Source organism: Saccopteryx leptura, chromosome 2 (assembly GCF_036850995.1).
Source record: "Saccopteryx leptura isolate mSacLep1 chromosome 2, mSacLep1_pri_phased_curated, whole genome shotgun sequence".
Classification (NCBI taxonomy): Eukaryota; Metazoa; Chordata; class Mammalia; order Chiroptera; family Emballonuridae; genus Saccopteryx; species Saccopteryx leptura.
This window is the reverse complement of record NC_089504.1, coordinates 160,268,270-160,290,187: the sequence shown is the minus strand read 5'-3', so window position 1 is coordinate 160,290,187 and position 21,918 is coordinate 160,268,270. Positions and strand designations below refer to the sequence as shown.

Sequence of the window (21,918 nt, the reverse complement as noted above, 5' to 3'; positions counted from 1 at the left end):
CTAAAGTGCAGCACCACTAGCCTCCCAGATCCCACATCCCACACCTCACAGTACAGAGAGTGACAGAGACAAATCCTACAGCTTGTTCTCCAAGCCATGCTCTCCCCTGAAGAACAGAGGTGCTCCAAATTCAGTCCCCAGGACTGTTGAGATGTGGGAAGGAGTTCCCAGAAGCTTGAGATCACCATTGTTAGAGCCATAATGCCAGCAAGTCAAAGTAGTAAAGCCAAAACCATAAAGCCGAAACCATAAAGCCCTCACAACACACTACCCCCCGACCAACACGACTGTGGCCATGTTTACATCATTTCCACAGCAACATCTCAGTGGACAGCCCAGGAACTTCACAGAACTAAAAGTTGTAATATAGTGACACCTACTGCAAGAAACCTCTCAAAACTGAAATTTATTTTTCCCTTCCCCCTCTTTTTTTTCTTTTTATTCCTTTTCTCTTTTTCATTTTTAAATTTCATTTCCTTAATTTTTATATTTTTATTTTTATTTTCTTGTTGGTGTTTTGTTTCTGATTTTCTGTTTGCATTTGATCTCTTCCTGTGGTTTTTCTTCTTTACTTGTAATAATTATTAAATTTTTATATTTTTATTGTATTTCTTTATTTTTTTCAATTTTTCTAGCTGTGGCTATTTATTTATTTATTTTTAGTTAGAGTTTTTTTTAGCAAAGATATTTTTTATTTATTTTTTGAATTAATTTTAATGGGGTGACATTGATAAATCAGGGTATATATGTTCAGAGAAAACATCTCTATGTTATTTTGACATTTGATTATGCTGCATTCCCATCACCCAAAGTCCAATTGTCTTCCATCACCTTCTAAGTGGTTTTCTTTGTGCCCCTCCCCTCCCCCAACCCCTCACTCTCCCCCCCACCTGGTAACCCCCACACTCTTGTTCATGTCTCTGAGTCTCATTTTTATGTCCCACCTATCTATGGAATCATATAGTTCTTAGTTTTTTCTGATTTACTTATTTCGCTCAGTATAATGTTATCAAGGTCCACCCATGTTTTGTAAATGACCCGATGTAACCATTCCTTATGGCTGAGTAGTATTCCACAGTATATATACCAAAGCTTTTTAATTTACTCATCCACTGACAGATCTTCGCTATTGTGAACAATGCTGCCAACAATACTATTCTCAAATGTCATCAAGCAAGAAGACATCAAATACCATGTCCACACAAGAGAGGTCTTTCAGAAAGAAGATGAAAAATCTCTAGAAAAAATCTTAATCACTTAGAAGCCTTTGAGTATAATGATTGAGAATTCAAAAAGTTCTAAAAATACTCAATGAGATGTGAGAAAACACCAATAGGCAACTTAATGAGCTCAGAAGACAAATTAAAGAACAAAACAAATACTTTTAAAGTTTTAGGAGACTGAAACTTTAAAAACAGAGATGAAGAACTCAATACATAAAGACTGAGGTAGCAAGTTTAGCTACTAGAACAAGCCAGATAGAGGAAAGAATTGGTGACATCAAAGACAGGCAACTAGAGATGCTGTAGAGAGAAGAGGAGAGAGACTCACAAATTAAAAAAATTGAGAGAGCTCTACAAGAATTGTCTGACTCCATCAGAAAGAGCAATATAAGAATAATGGGTTTATCAGAAGAAGACAAGAGGGAGAAGAGATGGAGAGCTTATTCAAACAAATAATTAATAAGAATTTTCCAAGCCCTTGGAAAGATTTAGAGCCTCGAATCCAAAAAGCAAACAGAGCACTGAGTTACTGCAACCCAAACAGACCTACTACAAGGCACATCATAATAAATTTGTCAAAAAAAAAATCAATGAAAAAGAAAGAATCCTCAAGGCAGTGAGGGAAAAGATCATAACATATAAAGGAAAGCTCATTATGTTATCATCAGACCTCTCAGTAGAAACTGTACAAGCCAGAAGAGAATGGACCCAAAGATTCGAAGTACTGAAAGAGAGAAATTGCCAACCAAGAACACTATATCCATCAAAGTTATCCTTCAAATATGAAGGAGAAATAAAAACTTTTACAGACATACAGAAGCTGAATGAATATATCACCAGAAAACACGGACTACAGGAAATACTCATGGGGATATTCAACCAGACACAAAGAGCAAAACAAGTCAAAACTATAAGTAAAATTTCCAGCAGGGTCACAATAAAAACAAGGGTAATCTGTGACAACAATAGTATAAAAGGGGAGAGGATAAAGATCTCCAGGAGCAAAGGAGGATGGAGTGCAGAAGCACTCTTATTACAAAGGACTCTTGTCCATATGAACATTTTTTTCTTAACTTAATGGTAACCACCCATGAAAAAGCCACTATTGGAACACATGCCTAAAAAAGAAGAAACAGGGGAAAGAAGTATAAAATACCAGCAAACAAAAACTACTGACAGAAAAAGAAATAAAAGAACCAAACAAGACACAGAGCTACCAGAGAACAAAACATAAAATGACTATAGGAAATCCTCAAATGTCAGTAATTATCCTAAATGTAAATGGACTGAACTCACCACTAAAGAGGCACAGAGTAGCAGATTAGATCAAGAAGCAAAACCCAACCATATGTTGCCTTCAAGAGATACATCTAAGCTGCAAGGACAAACATACTTGCAAAGTGTCTAACCAGAAAATGATTCTCAAAGCAAATAACACCCAAAGAAAAAGCAGGTGTAGCCATACTCATATATGACAATGCTGACTTCAAGACAACAAAGGTAACCAGAGACAATGATGGAAATTTCATAACGATTAAGGGAACATTGTAGCAAGAAGATACAACACTTCTTATATATATGCACCAAACCAGGAAGCACCAAAATATATAAGACATCTACTAACTGATCTAAAAATAGTAGCAGCCCACAACACATTCATACTTGGAGATTTCAACACACCATTGAGCACTTGAGACAGATCATCTAAACAAAATCAATAAAGAAATATTGGCCTAATGAACCAAATATACATAATAGACATTTTTAGGATATTTCATCTCAAAACATTGGATTATACATTCTTTTCCAGTGTGCATGGAACACTCTCAAGAATAGACCACATGTTGGGCCATAAAACTAACATTAACAAATTCAGGAAGATAGAAATTTTACCAAGCATATTTTCTGACCATAAGGCTTTGAAATTAGAAAAAAGGAAGTAAAAAAACCCACAAAAATGTGGAGATTAAACAATATACTTCTAAAAAATGATTGAGTTAAAGAAGTAAAAGCAGAGATCAAAAGATATATACAAATGAAAATGACAACACAGCATATCAAAATTTCTGGGATGCAGCAAAAACAGTAATAAGACGGAAGTTTATATCATTGCAAGCTTATATCAAGAAACACAAGATATCCCAAGCAAACAACCTAACATCACAACTTAAAGAACTAGAAAAAGAGGAACAAAGGCAACTTAAAGTCATCAGAAGAAAGGAAATAGTAAAAATTAGAGCAGAACTAAATGAAATAAAGAACAAAAAAATATAGAAAAATTAATACAACATAGCTTGTTTTTAAAAAAGATCAATAAAATCAACAAACCACTGGCTAGACTCACTAAGAAAAAAGAGAAAGGACTCATATAAACAAAATCCAAAATCATAGTGGAAAAAATACCACAGACATCATAGCTATACAAAAGATCATAGTAGAATATTATGAAAGATTATATGCCATCAAATTCAACAACCTAGAGGAAATGGGGGTAAATTCCTAGAACTATACAATCTTCCTAGACTGAGCCACAAAGAAATGGAAAACCTAAATAGATCTATAAACAGGGAGAAAATAGAAACAACTATCAAAAATATCCCTCCCTCAAAATAAATTCCAGGATTATAAGGTTACACTAGTGAACTCTACCAAACATTCAAAGGATTGATACCTATCCTTCTCAAAGACTTCTAAAAAACAGAAGAAGAAGCAATAATCCCCAACACATTATATGAGGTCAACATAACCCTCATAACAAAACCTGGCAAGGACAGAAACAACAACAAAAAACTACAGACCAATATCTCTAATGAATACAGATGCAAAAACCCTAAACAAAATACTAGCAAATCGAATACAACAAAATATTTAAAAAAAATAATACATCACAATCAAGTGGGATTTATTCTTGGAGCACAAAGATGGTTCGACATACAGAAATTGATCAACATAATACACCACATCATCAAAATAAAGAACAAAAATTATATTATCTTATCAATAAATGCAGAAAAGGCATTCGATAAGATACAACATCCATTTATGTTTAAAGCACTCAAAAAAATGGGTATAGAAGGAAAGTATCTCAACATAATAAAGGCCATCTAAGACATTCATCACCAAATGGTGAAAAACTGAAAGCTTTTCCTCTAAAATGAGAAGAAATACAAGGCATTCCACTCTCTCCACTCCTATTCAACATAGTGCTGGAAGTTTTAGACAGAGCAATCAGATTTTTAAAAAGAAAGTAAAAGCAACCATATAAGGAAAGAAGAAGTAAAGGTGTCACTTTTTGCGGATAACATGATCCCATATATAGAAAACCCCAAGGGCTTCACCATAAAACTATTAGAAACAAAAAATCAAAATAGTAATGTTTCAGGATACAAAATCAATATACAGAAGAATACTGCTTTCCTCTACACCTACAATGAAACTTCAGAAAATAAATTGAAAAAAATTTTCCTTCACAGTTGCAACAACAACAAAGAATACTGTACCTAGAAATGAGCTTAACAAAAGATGTGAAGGAACTATATACTGAAAACTAAAAAGCATTATTGAAAGAAATCAAAAAGGATACAACAAAATGGAAGAATATTCCATGTTCATGGGTCACATTAATCAACATAGTTAAAATGACCATATTACCCATAGAAATATATAAATATAATATAATCTCCATTTAAATTACAATGTCATTTAAAATAAATAAAACAAAAAAATGACCAGGATAATATGGAACTATAAAAAACTTCAAATAGCCAAAGCAATCCCTAGAAAAGAAGAATGAGGATGGAAGTATCACAATACCTGACTTCAAACTATACTACAGAGCCATGATAATCAAAACAGCATGGCATTGGCAGAACAACAGACATACAGACCAATGGAACAGAATCGAGAACCCAGAAATAAAACCACATATATATGGACAAGTAATCTTCAACAAAGCAGCCAAAAATGCATCAGAAAAAAAAAAGAAAGCCTCTTCAATAAATGGTGCTGGAGAAATTGGAAAACCACATGCAAAAAAATGAAACTTGACTACATTTTGATTCCATGTACAAAAATTAATTCAAAATGGGTCAAAGTCCTAAATATGCATCTGAAACAATAACTTACATAGAAGAAAACATAGCTACTAAACTCATGGACCTTGACCATAAAGAACACTTTATGAATTTGATCCTAAAGGCAAGGGAAGTAAAGGCAAAAGTAAATGAATGGAACTATATCAAATTAAAAAGCTTCTGCACAGCAAAAGAAACCAACAACAAAACAAAAAGGCAGCCAACCTAATGGGAGATGATATTTACAAACAATAGCCCCAATAAGGAGTTAATATCTAAAATAGTACAGAACTCACAAAGCTCAGCAACAAACAAGCAAGCAATCCTATTTTAAAATGGGGAGAGGACCTGTACAGACACTTCTCCTAAGAAGATATACAAATGGCCAATAGATATATGAAAAGATGCTCATCTTCAATAGCCATTAAAGAAATATAAATCAAAACGACAATGAGATACCACCTCATACTTTTAGATTGGCTATTATCAACAAGACAGGTAATAACAAGTGTTGGAGAGGTTGTGGAGAAACAGAAATCCTCATTCACTGCTGGTGGAAATGTAAACTAGCACAGCCATTATGGAAGAAAGTATGATAGTTCTTCAAAAAATTAAGAATAGAGTTCCCATATGACTCAACAATGCCTTCATTGGGTGTCTACCCAAAGTACTTGAAAACATTGGTATGTAAAGACACATGCACCCCCAAGTTCATTGCAGCATTATTCATAGTGGCCAAAACATGGAAACAACCTAAGTGTCCCTCAATAGAGGATTGGATAAAGAAGATGTGGTACATACAGACAATGGAATACTACTCAGCCATAAGAAATAATGACATATTGCCATTTACGGCAACATGGGTGAATCTTGAGAACATTATACTGAGTAAACTGAGTAAACCAGAGAAAGCTAAGAACTGTGTGACTTCACACATGGGTGGGATATAAAAATGAGACTCATGGACATAGATAAAAGTGGTCACCAGGGAGAGAGGGTAGTAAAAAATGACACACGGTGACAGAAAGTGGTTTGACTTTCGATGATAGACGTACAACACAATCAACAGTTCAAATGCTATAGAAATGTTTACCTGAAACCTATTTACCCTTATTCATTAATGTCATCCCATTAAATTTAATATCTTTATTATATGCAGCTTAAGTGTCTGTTTGTCGCCGATAGCTTATTGGTTGCTTGCGTAACTGTACTAGCCAATGGGGTGAAGTTGCCATGGCTGAACGCAAATTGAGCGGGTCAGGGGGAAGGTGAACATTTGTTTGTATTGGCAATCATCTGCTTTTGAAACAATTTAAGGCTGAATGCAAATTGAGTGTGTCAGGGGGAAGGTGAACATTTGTTTGCATTGGCAATTATCTGTTTTACATAAAAACTACGTCTTAACGTAATTTCTTTTAAGAACGCCTCCTAGAAAATACAGCACTGAAGAGGAGAGAAAAGGAGCTAAAGCTGCACAAAAACAGCTTTCTCGACAAAAAGAAACCACTGAGCAGAGAAAGACAAGGCTTGCTTCAATCGCAGAGCAAATGCGTCTTTCTCGGCAAAATGAGACTGATGAGCATAGAGAAACAAGACCTGCCTCAGATGCAAGACAAAAAAGCCTGTCTCGACAAAATGAGTCCCTTGAACAAAGGCAGGAGAGAAATGCAAAAAAATGACAGAGTAATGCTGACCGAAACGCAAAAAGGATTAAAACAGTTTCAAACAGAGAAACTTTAATTTTTGAGCATTCCTCTGGTGACATGAATATTAAATGTGAACATTGTCAGTCCTTAAACTTCAAGTTAGAAACTAATTGATTTGACCGTGGCAAGAAAGGATTTTCTCAATGTTGCAAGTACATTTGGACACGGTCAACTTTATGTTGCCTGTTCAAGAGTTCGTGAAAGAATGGACGTAAAATTAAAAATAATTGATGGTCCTCTTCAAGGCGAGCTTAAAAATAATGGAAAGATATACACAAGAAATGTTGTGTACAAAGAGATCTTTGACATGTGAATTAACATTTTATTATTTAAATCACCTTTATTTATTGAGCTAGCGGTGGCTCTTAAGAAATGTACCACCAGTGGTTTCCTTCATTGCACTCTACTTTAAGCAATTAAGCAAGTAGAAGGGGGAAACCCCATGGGCACTAAGCAAAGGGGCATCCTCGCTGCCTGCCCTGGGTAATTCAGTTTGAATTAGCAGACACCTTTTCACAAATCATTTTAATTACAATTTATTATATCTAGAACAGCGGCCATTTCGTATGACCGCCAGGCTTTCTAGTTCTATATAAAAGGGGGTATGCCCTGCCATGTTCATTGCAGCGTTGTTTGCTATAGCTAAGACTGAAAACAGTCCAAGTGTCCATCAGTGGATGAGTAGATAAAAAAGCTATGGTTCATTTACACAATGGAATACTGTGTGACTGTATAAAAGAAGGAAATCTTACCTTTTGCAACAGCATGGATGGATCTAGAGATCATTATGCTAATGAATAAGCCAGGCAGAAATAAACAAAGACCATATGCTCTCATTATACGTGAAATCTAATGAACACAATTAACTGAGGAACAAAATAGAAACAGAGGCAGGGTCACAGGGAACAGATGGACAGCTGTCAGTGGGAAAGGGGACGGGGGAATGGGATCCAAGAAGGAGAAGGGATTAGCCAAATTATATATACATAACACATAGATACAGACAACAGGAGAGCAATAGCCAGAAGGAAAGGGGAGTGATGGTAGAGAGTAGAGGGCAAAGGGGAGAAAATGGGGGTGGACAGAGACTTTGTATGGGCACAGGGGGACACAATGCGGTGTGCAGAGAATGTTATATTGACTGGGAAGCTTGAAACCATGTCAATGCAATAAATTAAAAATAAAAATTAAAGAAAAAAGAAATGAAGTACTGCTATATCCTACAACATGGACAACCCTTGAAAACATTATACTAAGTGAACAAAACCATTCATTTATATAAAAAGGCAGATATATAGGCAAATACACAGAAGCAATGTTTGCATACAATAATGGTCACCTGGGACTTGAGGTGGTGGTGGGGAATGGGGAGTAACAGCTAATGTGTATGGGATTTTTTGGGGGGGGGTGTCAAAATGTTCTAAAATATACTGTGGTATTATATAACTTTGTGAATACACTAAAAGTCTTTAAATGTACACTTTAGGTGGGTGAATTGTATAATATATAAATTATATCTCAATAAAGCTTTTTTTCCCCAAAAAGAATGAGTTGCATAATTTAACAGATATTTAATTTACTATACTTGGTCAATTATATTTTGTATCCACTTTTTCCTTTCCATCTGTGAGTTTTCCACAATTCCTTATATACATGGAATTAGTGGCCTACTTCTTAATTCCTAACTCTCCGTATCTAGTATATGATCCATTAGATTATTTTTAAACATCAAGGGCAAGATGTCTTTCCTGAATTCTAAAAACTTTGACCAAACTCACTCTAAGACCTAGAGTTCTGTTGTTAAATAACGAGATTCACAAAATGAAAATCAGAAGTTCCTTGTCAAGTAGATATTTGTTGATTTAATGACTCCTCAGAACATGATATTTCTTCCTAGTTCATCGGTTTCTGTAACAGTGGGTTTTCGAAATCCTGTTAAAACCTGTGACTTGTTGCCTGCGAGTAAAAGAAAAATAGTTGAGACTGTATTGTGACAATTAGTTAATACTTATTGTATGCTTAGCTTGCCCCAAGCAGATATCTTAGCACCTAACTCATTTGAATCTTCCCAATCAACATGTAAGATGTGTATTGTTATTTCTCTTTTACTTATGAGGCACAAAGATGTTAAAATAACTTGGCCAAGATCATAAACCTACTGAGTGGTGAAACAGAGATTCTAACCCTAACAGCCCACTTCTAAAACCTATATGAAGAAAGATTCAGTGAGTCATTGAATTAACCTTTTTCCTGCTGCAATAATTACTTAATTCCGAGACACTGATGGAGTCAAATTAGATGGTATGTATTGAGTGAAAACAACAAAAACAGAACAGGGCTCCTGTTCTAGTATTACACAGTCTAATGTGGGAGATGAATACACTGCCAGTAACAAAAACAAAATGTGGAAAGCCTGTATCATAAGGTCCAAAGTCTAACAAGAGAGAAGAGGTAGAGAAGACCTGGCTAAAGATTTGCTGGAGGAAATGGCAAGGAGAGAAAAAATGGCGCTGAAGGGTTAACATTTCTTCTAGACAAGACACAACATCTGCAAAAGCACAGCAGCAGGAAAGCACATGGTGTTCTGGAATGGCCTCCGTGTGTAAGAGTATCAGAAGAGGTTGGTAAAAGGAAAGAGCAGGCCGTGAGGGGTCTTTTCTATTGTGCTAAAGAGTTCTGAATAAAGAACACTAAAGCATATGAGCTTTGCTTGACCTGTGGTGGCGCAGTGGAGAAAGTATAGATCTGGAACACTGAGGTCACTGGTTCGAAACCTGGGCTTGCCTGGTCAAGGCACATGAGAGTTGATGCTTCCTGCTCCTCCTCCCTTCTCTCTCTCATCCATGTGCTTTCTCACTCTCAATAAAATGAATAAAGTTGCCCTGGCTGGTTGGCTCAGTGGTAGAGCATCGGCCTAGCGTGTGGAGGACCCGGGTTCGATTCCCGGCCAGGGCACACAGGAGAAGCGCCCATTTGCTTCTCCACCCCTCCGCTGCGCCTTCCTCTCTGTCTCTCTCTTCCCCTCCCGCAGCCAAGGCTCCATTGGAGCAAAGATGGCCCAGGCGCTGGGGATGGCTCTGTGGCCTCTGCCTCAGGTGCTAGAGTGGCTCTGGTCGCAACATGGCGACGCCCAGGATGGGCAGAGCATCACCCCATGGTGGGCGTGCCGGGTGGATCCCGGTCGGGCACATGCGGGAGTCTGTCTGACTGTCTCTCCCTGTTTCCAGCTTCAGAAAAATGCAAAAAAAAAAAAAAGAATAAAGTCTTAAAGAAATTTTTAAAAAAATAAAAAAAGATATGGGCTTTACATAGCCTTATTTGCATCTTGAGAAAATAAGCATAAGAATTCTGATGAGGGACAGGGTAGACAATGAAAACAGGGATACCAGGGAGTCGGCTGTTAGAACATAGAGATTTTAATAAGGAAGCAAATTAAAAATATGCAATTTAATTCTCTTTTAGGTGTATGATAAGCCATAGTGGTCCCAGGACCATGGTTAGTACCATCTAAGGCAACACTGTCCAACAAATATAAAGCAAGTCACATATGTATTATTTAAATTTTATACTAGCCACATTAAAACAAGCAACACATAAAATTAACTTTGGTTATCTGTTCTATTTAACCCAATATCTTATCATTTCAACATGTAATCAATATAAAATATTAATGAAATATTTTACATTCTTCTTTTTATACTAAATGCTTAATTCATATGCTAAATTTGCCTTGGAACTACTTGACCTGAATTTTTTTTAATTTTTAAATTTTATTTAGAAAATTAACTTGAACACAGTGACATTAATCAATATCGACCTGAATTTAAATTTCTTAAAATTAACAATTGAAAAATGAAACACATTGTTCCAAACACTTAAATGCTGCCCAATATTTGAATCAAATGTCAGTTTTAAAATTAAATTTTAAATTGATTCAAATGAAATTTAAAGTTTAGTTTCTCAATCATACTAGCCATATGCAAATGCTCAATAGCCACATATGGTGAGGGGCTACCATTTTGGACAGCACAAATTAAAGAGCTAATTCTGAACAATGGCAGGATGACTTACCAAACACTTTTGCTTGACTTAAAAAATAGGTGTTCACTAAATATGTTTGTTATTATCAGAGTGAATAGGAGTTTAAAGGAGAATCACTAATTCTAAACCAATGGCATATAAAACAGTATATAGGAGCAGAAGGAATTCTTCTTGAGAGAAGAAGGAATAAATGCTCAACATATTATTATTTTGGGTTAAGTTAGGTAAGAGAACATTGTTCTTTAAACCAATCCTTTTCAGCTAACATAGAATATTGGAAAGAATTATTCCTTGTATAAATGTGCTTAAAAAGAGTAAAACACACACAAAAACAAGTCCCAGTATAGAACCTTAAGCCATAAAAATAACAGGTCAGGAAACATGCTTGAATAACAATGTGGGAAATTGGTAACTAGCTCTTGGAAAGGCGGACGATCATGTCCCCTGCGCCCTGCTGTCAGTTGCCCTGAACTGCAGAGCTCCACTCGGGATCACTGCATTCAGAGTGATGGTTGATGGCCACAGGCTGAGAAATTTACTACACAATTTCCTTCCTAAGCTTATTTGTGAGCAGATTAACCATTGTAACATCTGTGTGAACAGGGAATGCCAAAAGGCTGATTATATGTGAGTTTGTTTTCCCGACTGGGAAACAAAGAAAATATCTCCTCTCCCTTACTAGACTCTTCACAACACTAGGGAAGGGTATGTACAGAGGAGTCTTGTGATAATTAAATGTGGGAAAGGGAAGTGACAAAACCAGTGTGAAATGCAGCAAATTATTAAATTGATGTGGCAAATGATTAAGTTGGAATTTCATGTAAAATCTGATTTTCAAGAATCATCAAACATTCTGTGGACTAAACAGATCAAGTTTCAGACCTCTAGTTTGCAACTTCTGAACAAAAACTTAACATAGCAACACCAGAAACAGAGTTAAAATGAAAGCTAAAGCAAAGTTAAAATGAGAGCCAAGTGAGTATAGTGATTTTGAAGAAAGGATAATATCAACTAACTAGACCACTGACAAAAAAGAATAAAGTCACTGCTGAGACTAGATGCCATCTAGATCAGTGTACACTCAGACCAGGAATAACATAGACTGAATAGAATATGTACCCATAAAAATTAAGCAAGATCTTCTATTTAAAACTGTGTTTGGATTAGAGCTCCTGAAATGCACTCCCACTACAAAACACCTGAAAACGATGGGTACAATTTTTAAACAGTTTTTAAATGCATAGCTAAGCTACTAAGACATTAAGGTAAATCATAGAAGACAAAAATGAAAGCCTGAGGGAGGGGGAGCACTGAGATTGGTGACCACCAATGCTCTAGATTTTAGCGGCTGTTTAGGAGGCAATCCATGGCCCTGGAGCCTGTTGCAGACTTCTGGTAGCCCTCCCCCTCCTGCTCCCCAGTAAACATCCTCCCCTTCTTGACAAATAGGAGTTTTAGCTGATTGTATGACCAATTATCAGGACATTTCCCAGCCTCACTTACTATATGAGTAGGTTTGGCCAATGTGATGGAGCAGAAGTAACATATGTAACTCACTAGAAAAAGAGCTATTTTTCTCATCACTCTCCTTTATCCTATGAGTTCGAATGCAAGTACAAGGTGGGACAGAAGTAGGTTTATAGTTGTTCATATGAAAACTAGTACAATAAATAATAAATAATAATATAAGAATGAACTGTGATTCACATACTCATAACTGTAAACTTATTTTTGTCCTACCCTATATATTCCATCATGTAAACAAGGCCATTACTGTTAGAATGGCAGAACACTGTTAGAAGTCTGGGCCTCTGAGCCCACTGAACTGCTTGGACCATCATGTGAAAGAAAAATAAGCGATCTTGTTTAAACCACTGTATTTTGAGGTCTTTTAATAAAAGAGCAGCTTTTCTCTGTATCTTAGGCAATATAAGTCATGTAAGGTAAGGTCACAGAATCCCCCCCCCCCCCCCGAGACCAGGGATACCAAAGGTCTACCCTAGGATTCAGCAAACTTTTTCTCTAATGGCCATAAGATAGTGATTATTTTAGGCTTCACGGGCCATATAGTCTCTGTCCCAACTACTTAAGTCTCACTGTAGAGCAGAAGTAGACACAGACACTAAGTAAAACAATGGGTATAGCAGCTGTGTTCCAATAAAACTTTATTTGCAAAAACAGGAAGTAAGCTGGATCTGGCCAGCTGGCCATAGTTTGCCAATCCCTTGACAACAAAAGGAAGGAAGGGGGGAAAAAACAAAGAAAGGGAGGGAGGGAGGATGGAAGAAAAAAAGAAGGAAGGAGGGAAGGAAAGAAAGAAAACTTTGTGACAGAAACTTGCCCATTGTAGCCTTGACTCTCTGAAGTAAAAGAAAATTCTGCTCTGAGAATCATTATTTAGAGCTGACTTTCAGAAGGGACTATGGTTTCAACTCACACTACAAATTCCTCAAGAGTGCAGTGTTACCTTAAAGTGGACTTGGGTTGGTAGAGCTTTCAGGTGCCTGACGGAAGAAGCAAATGTAAATCCTCTCTGGAGGAGCACATCTTCAGCTACAAAGAATTCCTAAAGATAAATTCCTATCCAAGATGAACTCACAAATAAACATCACAAAACACACAAGGAAAAAAAATAACCTGCATTGAGCAAAAGTCAACAGAAAAATCAAGTAACAAAATCAGACCTGTTGCCTGACTTGTGGTGGTACAGTGGATAGCGCACCGACCCAGGATGCTGAGGTCTCAGGTTCAAATCCCCAAGGTCGCTGGCTTGATTGCAGGCTCACCAGCTTTAGCATGGGGTTGCCTGCTTGAGTGCAGAATTATCAACATGACCCAAGGGCACTGGATTGAGCTCAAAGGTTGCTTGAAGCCCAAGGTTGCTGGCTTGAACAAGAGATCACTGGCTCAACTTGAGCACCACGCCCCCCACAACCTGGTCAAGGCACATATGAGAAGTAATTAGTGAACAACTAAAGCGATGCAACTATAAGTTGATGCTTCTCATCTCCTTTCCTGTCTCTCTCAAAAAAAGAAAAAAATCAGACCTATTTACTTTAGATGTTAGATTTATCAATGACAAATATATGTTAAATAACGCTTAAAGAAGATAAATATAAGAAATAAGAGAATATCCAAAAGTGACCAGGCATAATTTTTAAAGGACCAATTAGAACTTCTAAAAAAGAAAAGGCCAGAGGGAACAAATCAGGCTTTAGAAAGATGGAGTCAAAGAGAAGCCGAGCAGTTTACTGTTACAATTTCCCCTTTTTGTTGTTCATTCGGTTAAGAGGGAGGATTAACTTTTAAGATGAAGTCAGATTTGTCTGTCCACTGTGCCCCTCTTAGCCGGCTCTCGTATGTCCACATAATCACACATTATAATCTCACATGTCCACATCTTATGTGATATTTCCTGAGCCTTAAAGGGGGTACTCTGGGTGTTCAATTTGTAAGCATGGATGACAGCAGTGGGAGAAGTAGCAGCAGGCTAGGATATCTGTACCCCAAGAGGAGACAAAGAATAAAGAGCAACTTTTGTTATTATGTTCCCCAGGAACCAAACAGTTGGCCGGTATATAAACACGTCCTTGTTCAGCTAACAAGTAATCTAAAGCAATCCTATTGTTTAAGGATCCACATGCCAAGGACTCTGTTGGAGCCTTAGAGTTTGGACAGTCAAATGGGCTAAACGGCTGACCATATGGGTTAAATTCTATAAAATCAGTATTTGATAAGATTTATGGGAACAAGAAAACAAAGGTTAATGATCAGAGAAAATTGTAAACCAGTTTCTGGGTTTGTAGATTAGAAACGACCTTTTATAATTGGAAATGTCTTTAATGTCATCAGGTGCCCAGATAAACTTTCTGTGTGACTTACACAGCATCAGTCTCTGAGGTTAAGTATGAGCTGTTATGGCAATCTCTGAAGTTTATATCATGTTGTCCAGCTGCAATTTGTGAGGTTCAAAGAAAGGACAGTTTTAGTTCTCAATGATTCCACATCACTACAAGAATCAGGATCCAGTCCAGTTTACAAGTAGAAAACAAAACTCAAGAGAATGGATATCACTAGAATCTAATATCCACAAAGGCTCACAAAAATTAGCGGATATTTCAAATGAATATGAAGCTATAAAATATCCCCTAATATTTGTGAGCAGTGTAGTTCCTAATGAAACAATTTTCTAAAATCAACCCCATTTTTACCAAAGATAGCCAAATTATACTGAACTTATCTGAAAAATAGGTATAGTTTCAATAAACTTGGCCTGATTATCTGTGTAAGTCCAGCAAGAATAGTAATTACCCATACTGGCACCTTTAAATCTGCTTTGCTGTAATTTCCCTAAGGAATCTTCAGATTGAACTTTAAAAGGCTTCTCATGACCATGTGCTTCTCCCCCCTCCACCCCCATCTCTCGCTCTCTTCTCTTCTGCAGCCATGGCTCAAATGGTTAGAGCAAAGTTGGCCCTAAGCACTGAGAATGGCTCCAAGGCCTAAACCTCAGGTACTAAAATAGCTTGGTTGCCAAGCAATGGAGCTGCACCCTGCTGGGCAGAGCATAATTTGGTAGGGGCTTGCTTTGTGGATCCCAGTTGGAGCACATGTGGGAGTCTTCTCTGCTTCCCTGCCTCTCCAATATTAATATTAATAATAATAATAATAAATAAAAGGCTTCTCCAGGCCAGAAAAGCCAAGGCAGGGACTTGCCATCAGACTTTGCCTGCAATACCTATCTATATATATTTGGGTGAGTTTCTCTTCTCAGGGTCCAAATGCATCCTGAGGTTCTTTCCTCCAATTATAACAAATGCAGTGGCATTATTTCTATCGTTAACATGGATACAGTTTGCATATTCTATGCATATGGTGAACATCAGTCATAGTGTTCAAGGGATGAAGGCACCAGGTGCCAGATGATCTGCAATGTGAGGTGGCAAAAGACCATGTTAAAAAGCCTATCAGCCCCTGGCCAGTGGCACAGTGGCCTGAGTCAGCCTGATGTATGGATGTTCCGGGTTCAATTCCTGGTCAGGTTACATAGAAGTAGCCATCTGCTTTTCTCTCCCTCCCCCCCTCCCACAGCCAGTGGCTCAATTAGTTCAAGTGTGGCCCCAGGCAGAGGATAGCTTCATTGGAGAGCATCAGCTTCAGGCACTAAAAATACCTCGGTACTCAAGCATTGTCCCCAGATGGGGTTACCAGATGGATCCGGGTCAGGGTGCATGTGGGAGTTTACCTCACTATCTCTCCTCCTCTTATGTAAAAACAAACAAAAAGAACCCAAACAAAAAGGAAGCTTATCAGTGCTCTTGGGGTCAGTTCCCGTCCACAGAGCATGTGAGTCGGGACTTCAACAGGATCAATACACTTTAGCTGGCTGGGACACACCTCACTCTCTGGCAAGACACATCCTATACATTGTATAGTATACAACTTGAGAGAAGTTGTCAGTCCAATCGCCATTCAAGTGTACCCTCCCCTGGTTCAGTTTCTTGAGGAGCCCAGAACAGAGATGACATTGGTCCTTTATCAGCACTTATGATGCTAAGGCATCAAGCCATAGCCTTAACAGAACTGAAAAGCACTTCACTTGCAGCAGTTCCTAAGCCTCAGGAAAAAGCCTTCTACTGTTTTCACTTTTCTTAATGCCTTGGCAATGACCTTCATCCACCCAGGCAAGGTAGACTCCACAGCTGTTGATTAGGGTCGTAAACCTAGGGGCTTAAGGAATGGATCTGATTTGTACCTAGTTGCAAATATTTACAAGTGCGTGGTTGGGTACTGTTGTCCTACCTTACTATTTTAATGTCCTGGTTTACAGCTCCTGAGCAACAATTGACCGGTGAGCAGAAACCACCTATTCAGCTAGAATAAAATCCAAAGCAATTCAATTATCGAACACAACTTTAGCCAGTCTAAAGCCTTCTTTTGAGGCTTTATGGCTTGAATAGTTTCATTGGCTATCATTCTTAAAGTTATTGAAAGATTACTAATCATGTGTTGGTGGGCTTGGACTCCCCGCTAGGGAGATAAGGTTTTGCCAAATATTGGCCAAAACCATCTCCCTGGTAGCCAAGTACATAGAACATTGGAGAACTTCCCTTTTGAGTTGGTTGAATAAATAAAGGAAGCTAATTAAATTTTATATGTACAAAGGAGATGTAAAATGAAGACAGATATGCACAGCAGTAAGTTGTGCATTATTTATCTTTTGCTAGCTGTCTTCTAATCAGCAACTTGAGATCTGTTTGGAGTTTGAGTGTGTATTCTGACTTTTGGAGTATATCTTTGGCCAGAACAGGAGCACATCTCCTTTTGATTTTTGAAGGCCTTCTGACTGAATTTTCATCAGCAGTGGGGCCATCCTGGGTGTTCTTAAGAGGAGCTGGATCAATTTAACAGAGGAATGGGTTATTAAGAGAACCTGGTAAAGCCCCACCAACCTGGGTTCAAGATGATCATCAGGATATTTGTTCTTCCATGACTTCAATAGAATCTCTGGGACTGATGCGACGGGGAGGGACATTAGTCAGGTACATCACCTTGCTAGAAGCAAACTTCTACATAGCTATTAAAGTTAGACCAAAGGAGTGCCTGTAAGTAACAAAAAACTTAAGATGGGGCCCTGGCCGGGGCTGGCTCAGTGGATAGACCATCGGTCTGGCTTGCGGATATCTTGGGTTTGGTCCCAGGTTTGATCCCGGGCTTAATCCCAGGTCAGAGCACACAGGAGAAGTGACCATCTGCTTCTGTTCCCTTCCCACACCCCCTTCTCTCACTCTTTCCTTCTCACAGCCAGTGGTTCGGTTAGTCAGAGCGTTGGCCCCAGCCACTGAGGATAGCTCAGTTGATTCGAGTATCGGCCCCAGATGGGGTTGCCAGATGGATTCTGGTCAGGGAACATGCGAAAGTCTGTCTATCTCCCCTCCTCTCACTTAAAACAAAAAGACTGGTTTTGAAACCCCAGGTTAAGATGACATGGTTATAAAACAATTGACAAAGAAATATAAAGAAATATGCTTTTCTCTATAACATACCACTTTAAGTTACCAAATTAAAATACAGTGGTACCTTGAGATACAAATTTAATTCGTTCTATAACCGAGCTCGTAAGTCAACTCGTACTGTATCAAACTGCTGATACCGTAACGGTGAGCCAACGTGCCAACTAGCGGCAGCTTCCCGAATCACTACTCGTATCTCGGAATTTCGCTTGGATCTCAAATAAAAATACGAACCGAGTCGCAGCTTGTATCTTAAAAAAATTCGTATGTTGGTCTGTTCGTATCTCAAGGCATCACTGTATTATTTCAGGACATTGTAAACTATTAGATTGTCATCTCTAGGACATTCATTAAATACTAAGAATTATAGGCATATAAATACAAGATAATTATTTGACAGAGCTTACCATGTAATTTCAACACATCAAAATAAACCTAATTAGTTTAATATTTCTCTTTTGTAAGGAGAGAAAATAAATCTTTTGTGGTGTCCTGGGAGTCCTTCTAAACACTTCAGTTATTCCCAGGTCAAAATTGCATTTATAATTTAAATTTGGAGAAGTTTGTGAAAATATCAAGAGGTTTAGACATTTAACTAGGATCATAAGTCATTATGAAGCAATACTTACTTACCCATTCAGTCTAAGTGGCAATAAAAATTTCAAACACAAATACCAGAAGTTTACATATTGTTAGCAAAACTTAGTTCTTACTATGAAGGAGATTGTTTTCTTAAGTAATCATGAACATGGTTAAGGCAACACAAAACAGAAAATTATGTTTTATTTTTGCTCTCTAGGAAGAAAAAATTTCACAGTAATAGTGGAAAATCAATAGCCCAAGAAACTATCCTTTTTAGCAGAGAGAGAAAAATCTAATTCTAATTCTGCATCAGCTTACTTTTGATTTTAAATTCACTCACTAAAATAAATTTATCTTAATCTTAACCTTGACTACATACATAAAACTTCCTTTCTTAAGATTCTTATTTGGTAATGACTTAGGTACTAAAGAATATTTATCATTAATTTTGTAACAAACCTTTAAAGTTCCTAGTTACCAAAGGGATTTGGTAAAATCATTTTACTTTTATTTTTTATAAGATTTTATTAATTTTAGAGGACAAAAAGGGGGGACAGAGCAGGAAGCATCAACTCTTAGTAGTTGTTTTTTGTATGTGCTTTGACCGGGCACTAGCCTGGGGTTTCAAAACTAGTGACCTCAGTGTTCCAGGTTGTTGCTTTATCCACTGTGCCACCGCAGGTAAGGCTTGCTTCTTCACTCTTTACATCCAAAATATTGTGATTATTTCTTTTCAAAGATTTTATTTATTGATTTTACAAAGAGGATATATAGAAAGGAATGAGGAGGAGCAGAAAGCATCAACTTGTAGTAGTTGCTTTTTGTATGTGCCTTGACTGGGCAAGCCTGGGGTTCGAACCAGCAACCTCAGCGTTTGAGGTCGACACTTTATTCACCGTGTCAAAACAGGTCAGGCCTGGATATGATTATTCTCCCTCAAGTCCCATGGCCCTTCATACTTACCTTACCTTGCCTTCATCTATAGTCTATTATATACTTGTAATTTCCCCCATATAAATAATGCAATCGCATTATCTTCAGTGCCTTTAAGAGGCGGGACAGGAAAGTCAGTGTGCTATTCTGTCACAAAAAAACCCTCAGCTCCATGACTTATCAGCCATGGGACCATAAATAAATTGCTCTCTGCTTTATAGGGTAATATGGAGATTAAACAAGTCAAGTTAATAAAGTTCTGAGGGTGGTGCCCAGAACAGACTACACACTCAATAAATGGGAGAGACATTGATAGGCAAAGATGAGTTTGTGAATAAGACTTAAAATAGGCCCACCAGCACAGATTTTCCAGGACCCTGGCCCATGTTAATGAGCCCAGGGTGGTGTCCCCTTAGTAATAACCATGGATGTGTGCTCCAGAAAATACAGGGCACTCAGGTTACTCACACAGAGACTGAACAAGGCCTGGGGAAGGGGGTACCTAGGAAACAGGTGGGAGAGATCCAAGTATTTCACATGCAAAAGAAAGTCCCACAACAGTACTTCCAGAGGCATACTCTAATTCCCTTGTTACAGAAGATACTATTTGAAATTAGTAGGACATTAACTTGGATTTACTCTATTATCACAAAAGAACCATTAATCTGCATTTGTAATAATGTAAATAACCTTGTACCAACTACACTCAGAAACAGAACAAGATGCTGTTGAGGAACAATTAACCAAGAATCTAATAAAAACACTGAAACACCTTGCTGAAAAATAAAAACCCAATAAATGCATATACCATGCTCTATGTATTAAGATGTCAATCCTCCCTGGATGATACCATATTTGTATTAACCCAATCAAAATCCCAGTAGGACTTTAAGAAAAAAGAAACTTGACAAAATAAGTATTAAACTTCACCTTAAAGAGTAAGTGCCCTAAAATAGACATCCCTCCCCCAAAAGACACACATACACACCAAACAGAATAGTAAGATAGGTTGGCTTTCCCTATCAGGCCAAAATCAAGCCTCCAGCCTCAATAATGAAAGCAGTGGGGGTATTGGTGCAGGAACAGTAACTGCTTTCCGAGTCAGGGCTCATGCTACCCAAATGCTTTCGAGTCGAGTATGTTATTAATACAACCACTCATCTTGATTGTCCCGTTTCCAGATGATGAAGCTGAGGGCTAGAAAAGTTAGGTAACTTGCCCAAGATTATACAGGGTCAAGGCAGGAGTTTGAACTGATGATTACAGGACTCCAAATTATCTCAAAGAAAGATATTAATGACCATTATGTACAGAAACCTTACAAACGATTTTAAAAAATTTAAAAACTCCTAAATAACCTGATTATAAAAATGGAAAAGGATACTAACATGCAAGTGGAGAAATTTATATATTAAAAAGTTCAACCTCACAAGTACTTATTAAAATTGATAATACCTATGTTTAGAGATTGCTGGGAAACGGATACTCATACAAACTATAGAAGTATGTATTTATTATATATAGCATTTTTTGAAGGCAGTCTGACATTAAAACATACAATTTTGTATGCTAATCTTTAGCAATTCCTCTTCTAGAATCCATCCAAAGAAACATTAACATAAGCACAAAGAACCATTTACAAGGATACTCACTGTAGATTTTTCTATAACATTGAAATAATGGAAAGAACCTAACTGCCCACCAACAGGTATTAGTTGGAACTAATCATCATCCATTCATGCTACAGAATAGTACGTAAAAAGGAAATGTGCATGGATTGACATGAAAAGATGTCGATGATACAGTATTAAAGGGGAGAAAAGCAAATCACAGAATATATTGACTTTCAATCCATTTGTTACAAAACAGAAAAAGGATCTAAGAGGGAATGATAAATTTGAGAAAATGAGAAGAAAAAAGCAGGAATAAATATCTGTACACATATGTTCAAAATGTATTAAAAAAAAAAGTCTAAAAGGATATACACCAAACCATTTACAGTGAATATTCTGGGAAAGAAAGTGGGATTAGGACTTCGGAATTAAAGGCGAATTTTATTTTTTACTCAAACTTTCTTTCTTGTGGTCAGGCTTCGTTTTTTTTTTTTTAAACCAAAAATGTGTAAATCATTGAAAACACTAAAAACTGACCCAAGAGAATAAAAGAGCAATAATTAGAAATTACATATTAAGAACTACTAACACCTATAAAGATTCAAAGCAACTGACGCAATAAATTTTATTGTTTACTTAATGACAGGCTCTGGACAAAGTGAAGACAATGGAGACAATGACATGTTTAACTTCTTTTTTTTTTTTTTAAATTTTATAAGTTTTATTGCAGACCT

General features: G+C 37.2%; 1 protein-coding gene across 4 annotated transcripts in view; it reads right to left on the bottom strand.

Moving 5' to 3' along the window:
* The window catches only part of NUP58 (nucleoporin 58), a 110,346-nt gene that overhangs the window by 48,116 nt on the left and 40,312 nt on the right, over positions 1-21,918 (bottom strand). Inside the window, exon 15 of one of the 4 annotated variants that reach the window (XM_066369166.1) lies at positions 8,821-8,958. The exons of 1 other annotated variant lie outside the window; for it this stretch is intronic. In XM_066369166.1, the coding sequence (XP_066225263.1) occupies positions 8,876-8,958 (83 nt within the window). In that variant the 3' untranslated portion in view covers positions 8,821-8,875. Of the gene's footprint in view, positions 1-8,820; positions 8,959-21,779; positions 21,874-21,918 lie in introns of those variants that run through there. 2 more of the 4 variants (XM_066369165.1, XR_010749261.1) reach the window with 2 other exon arrangements.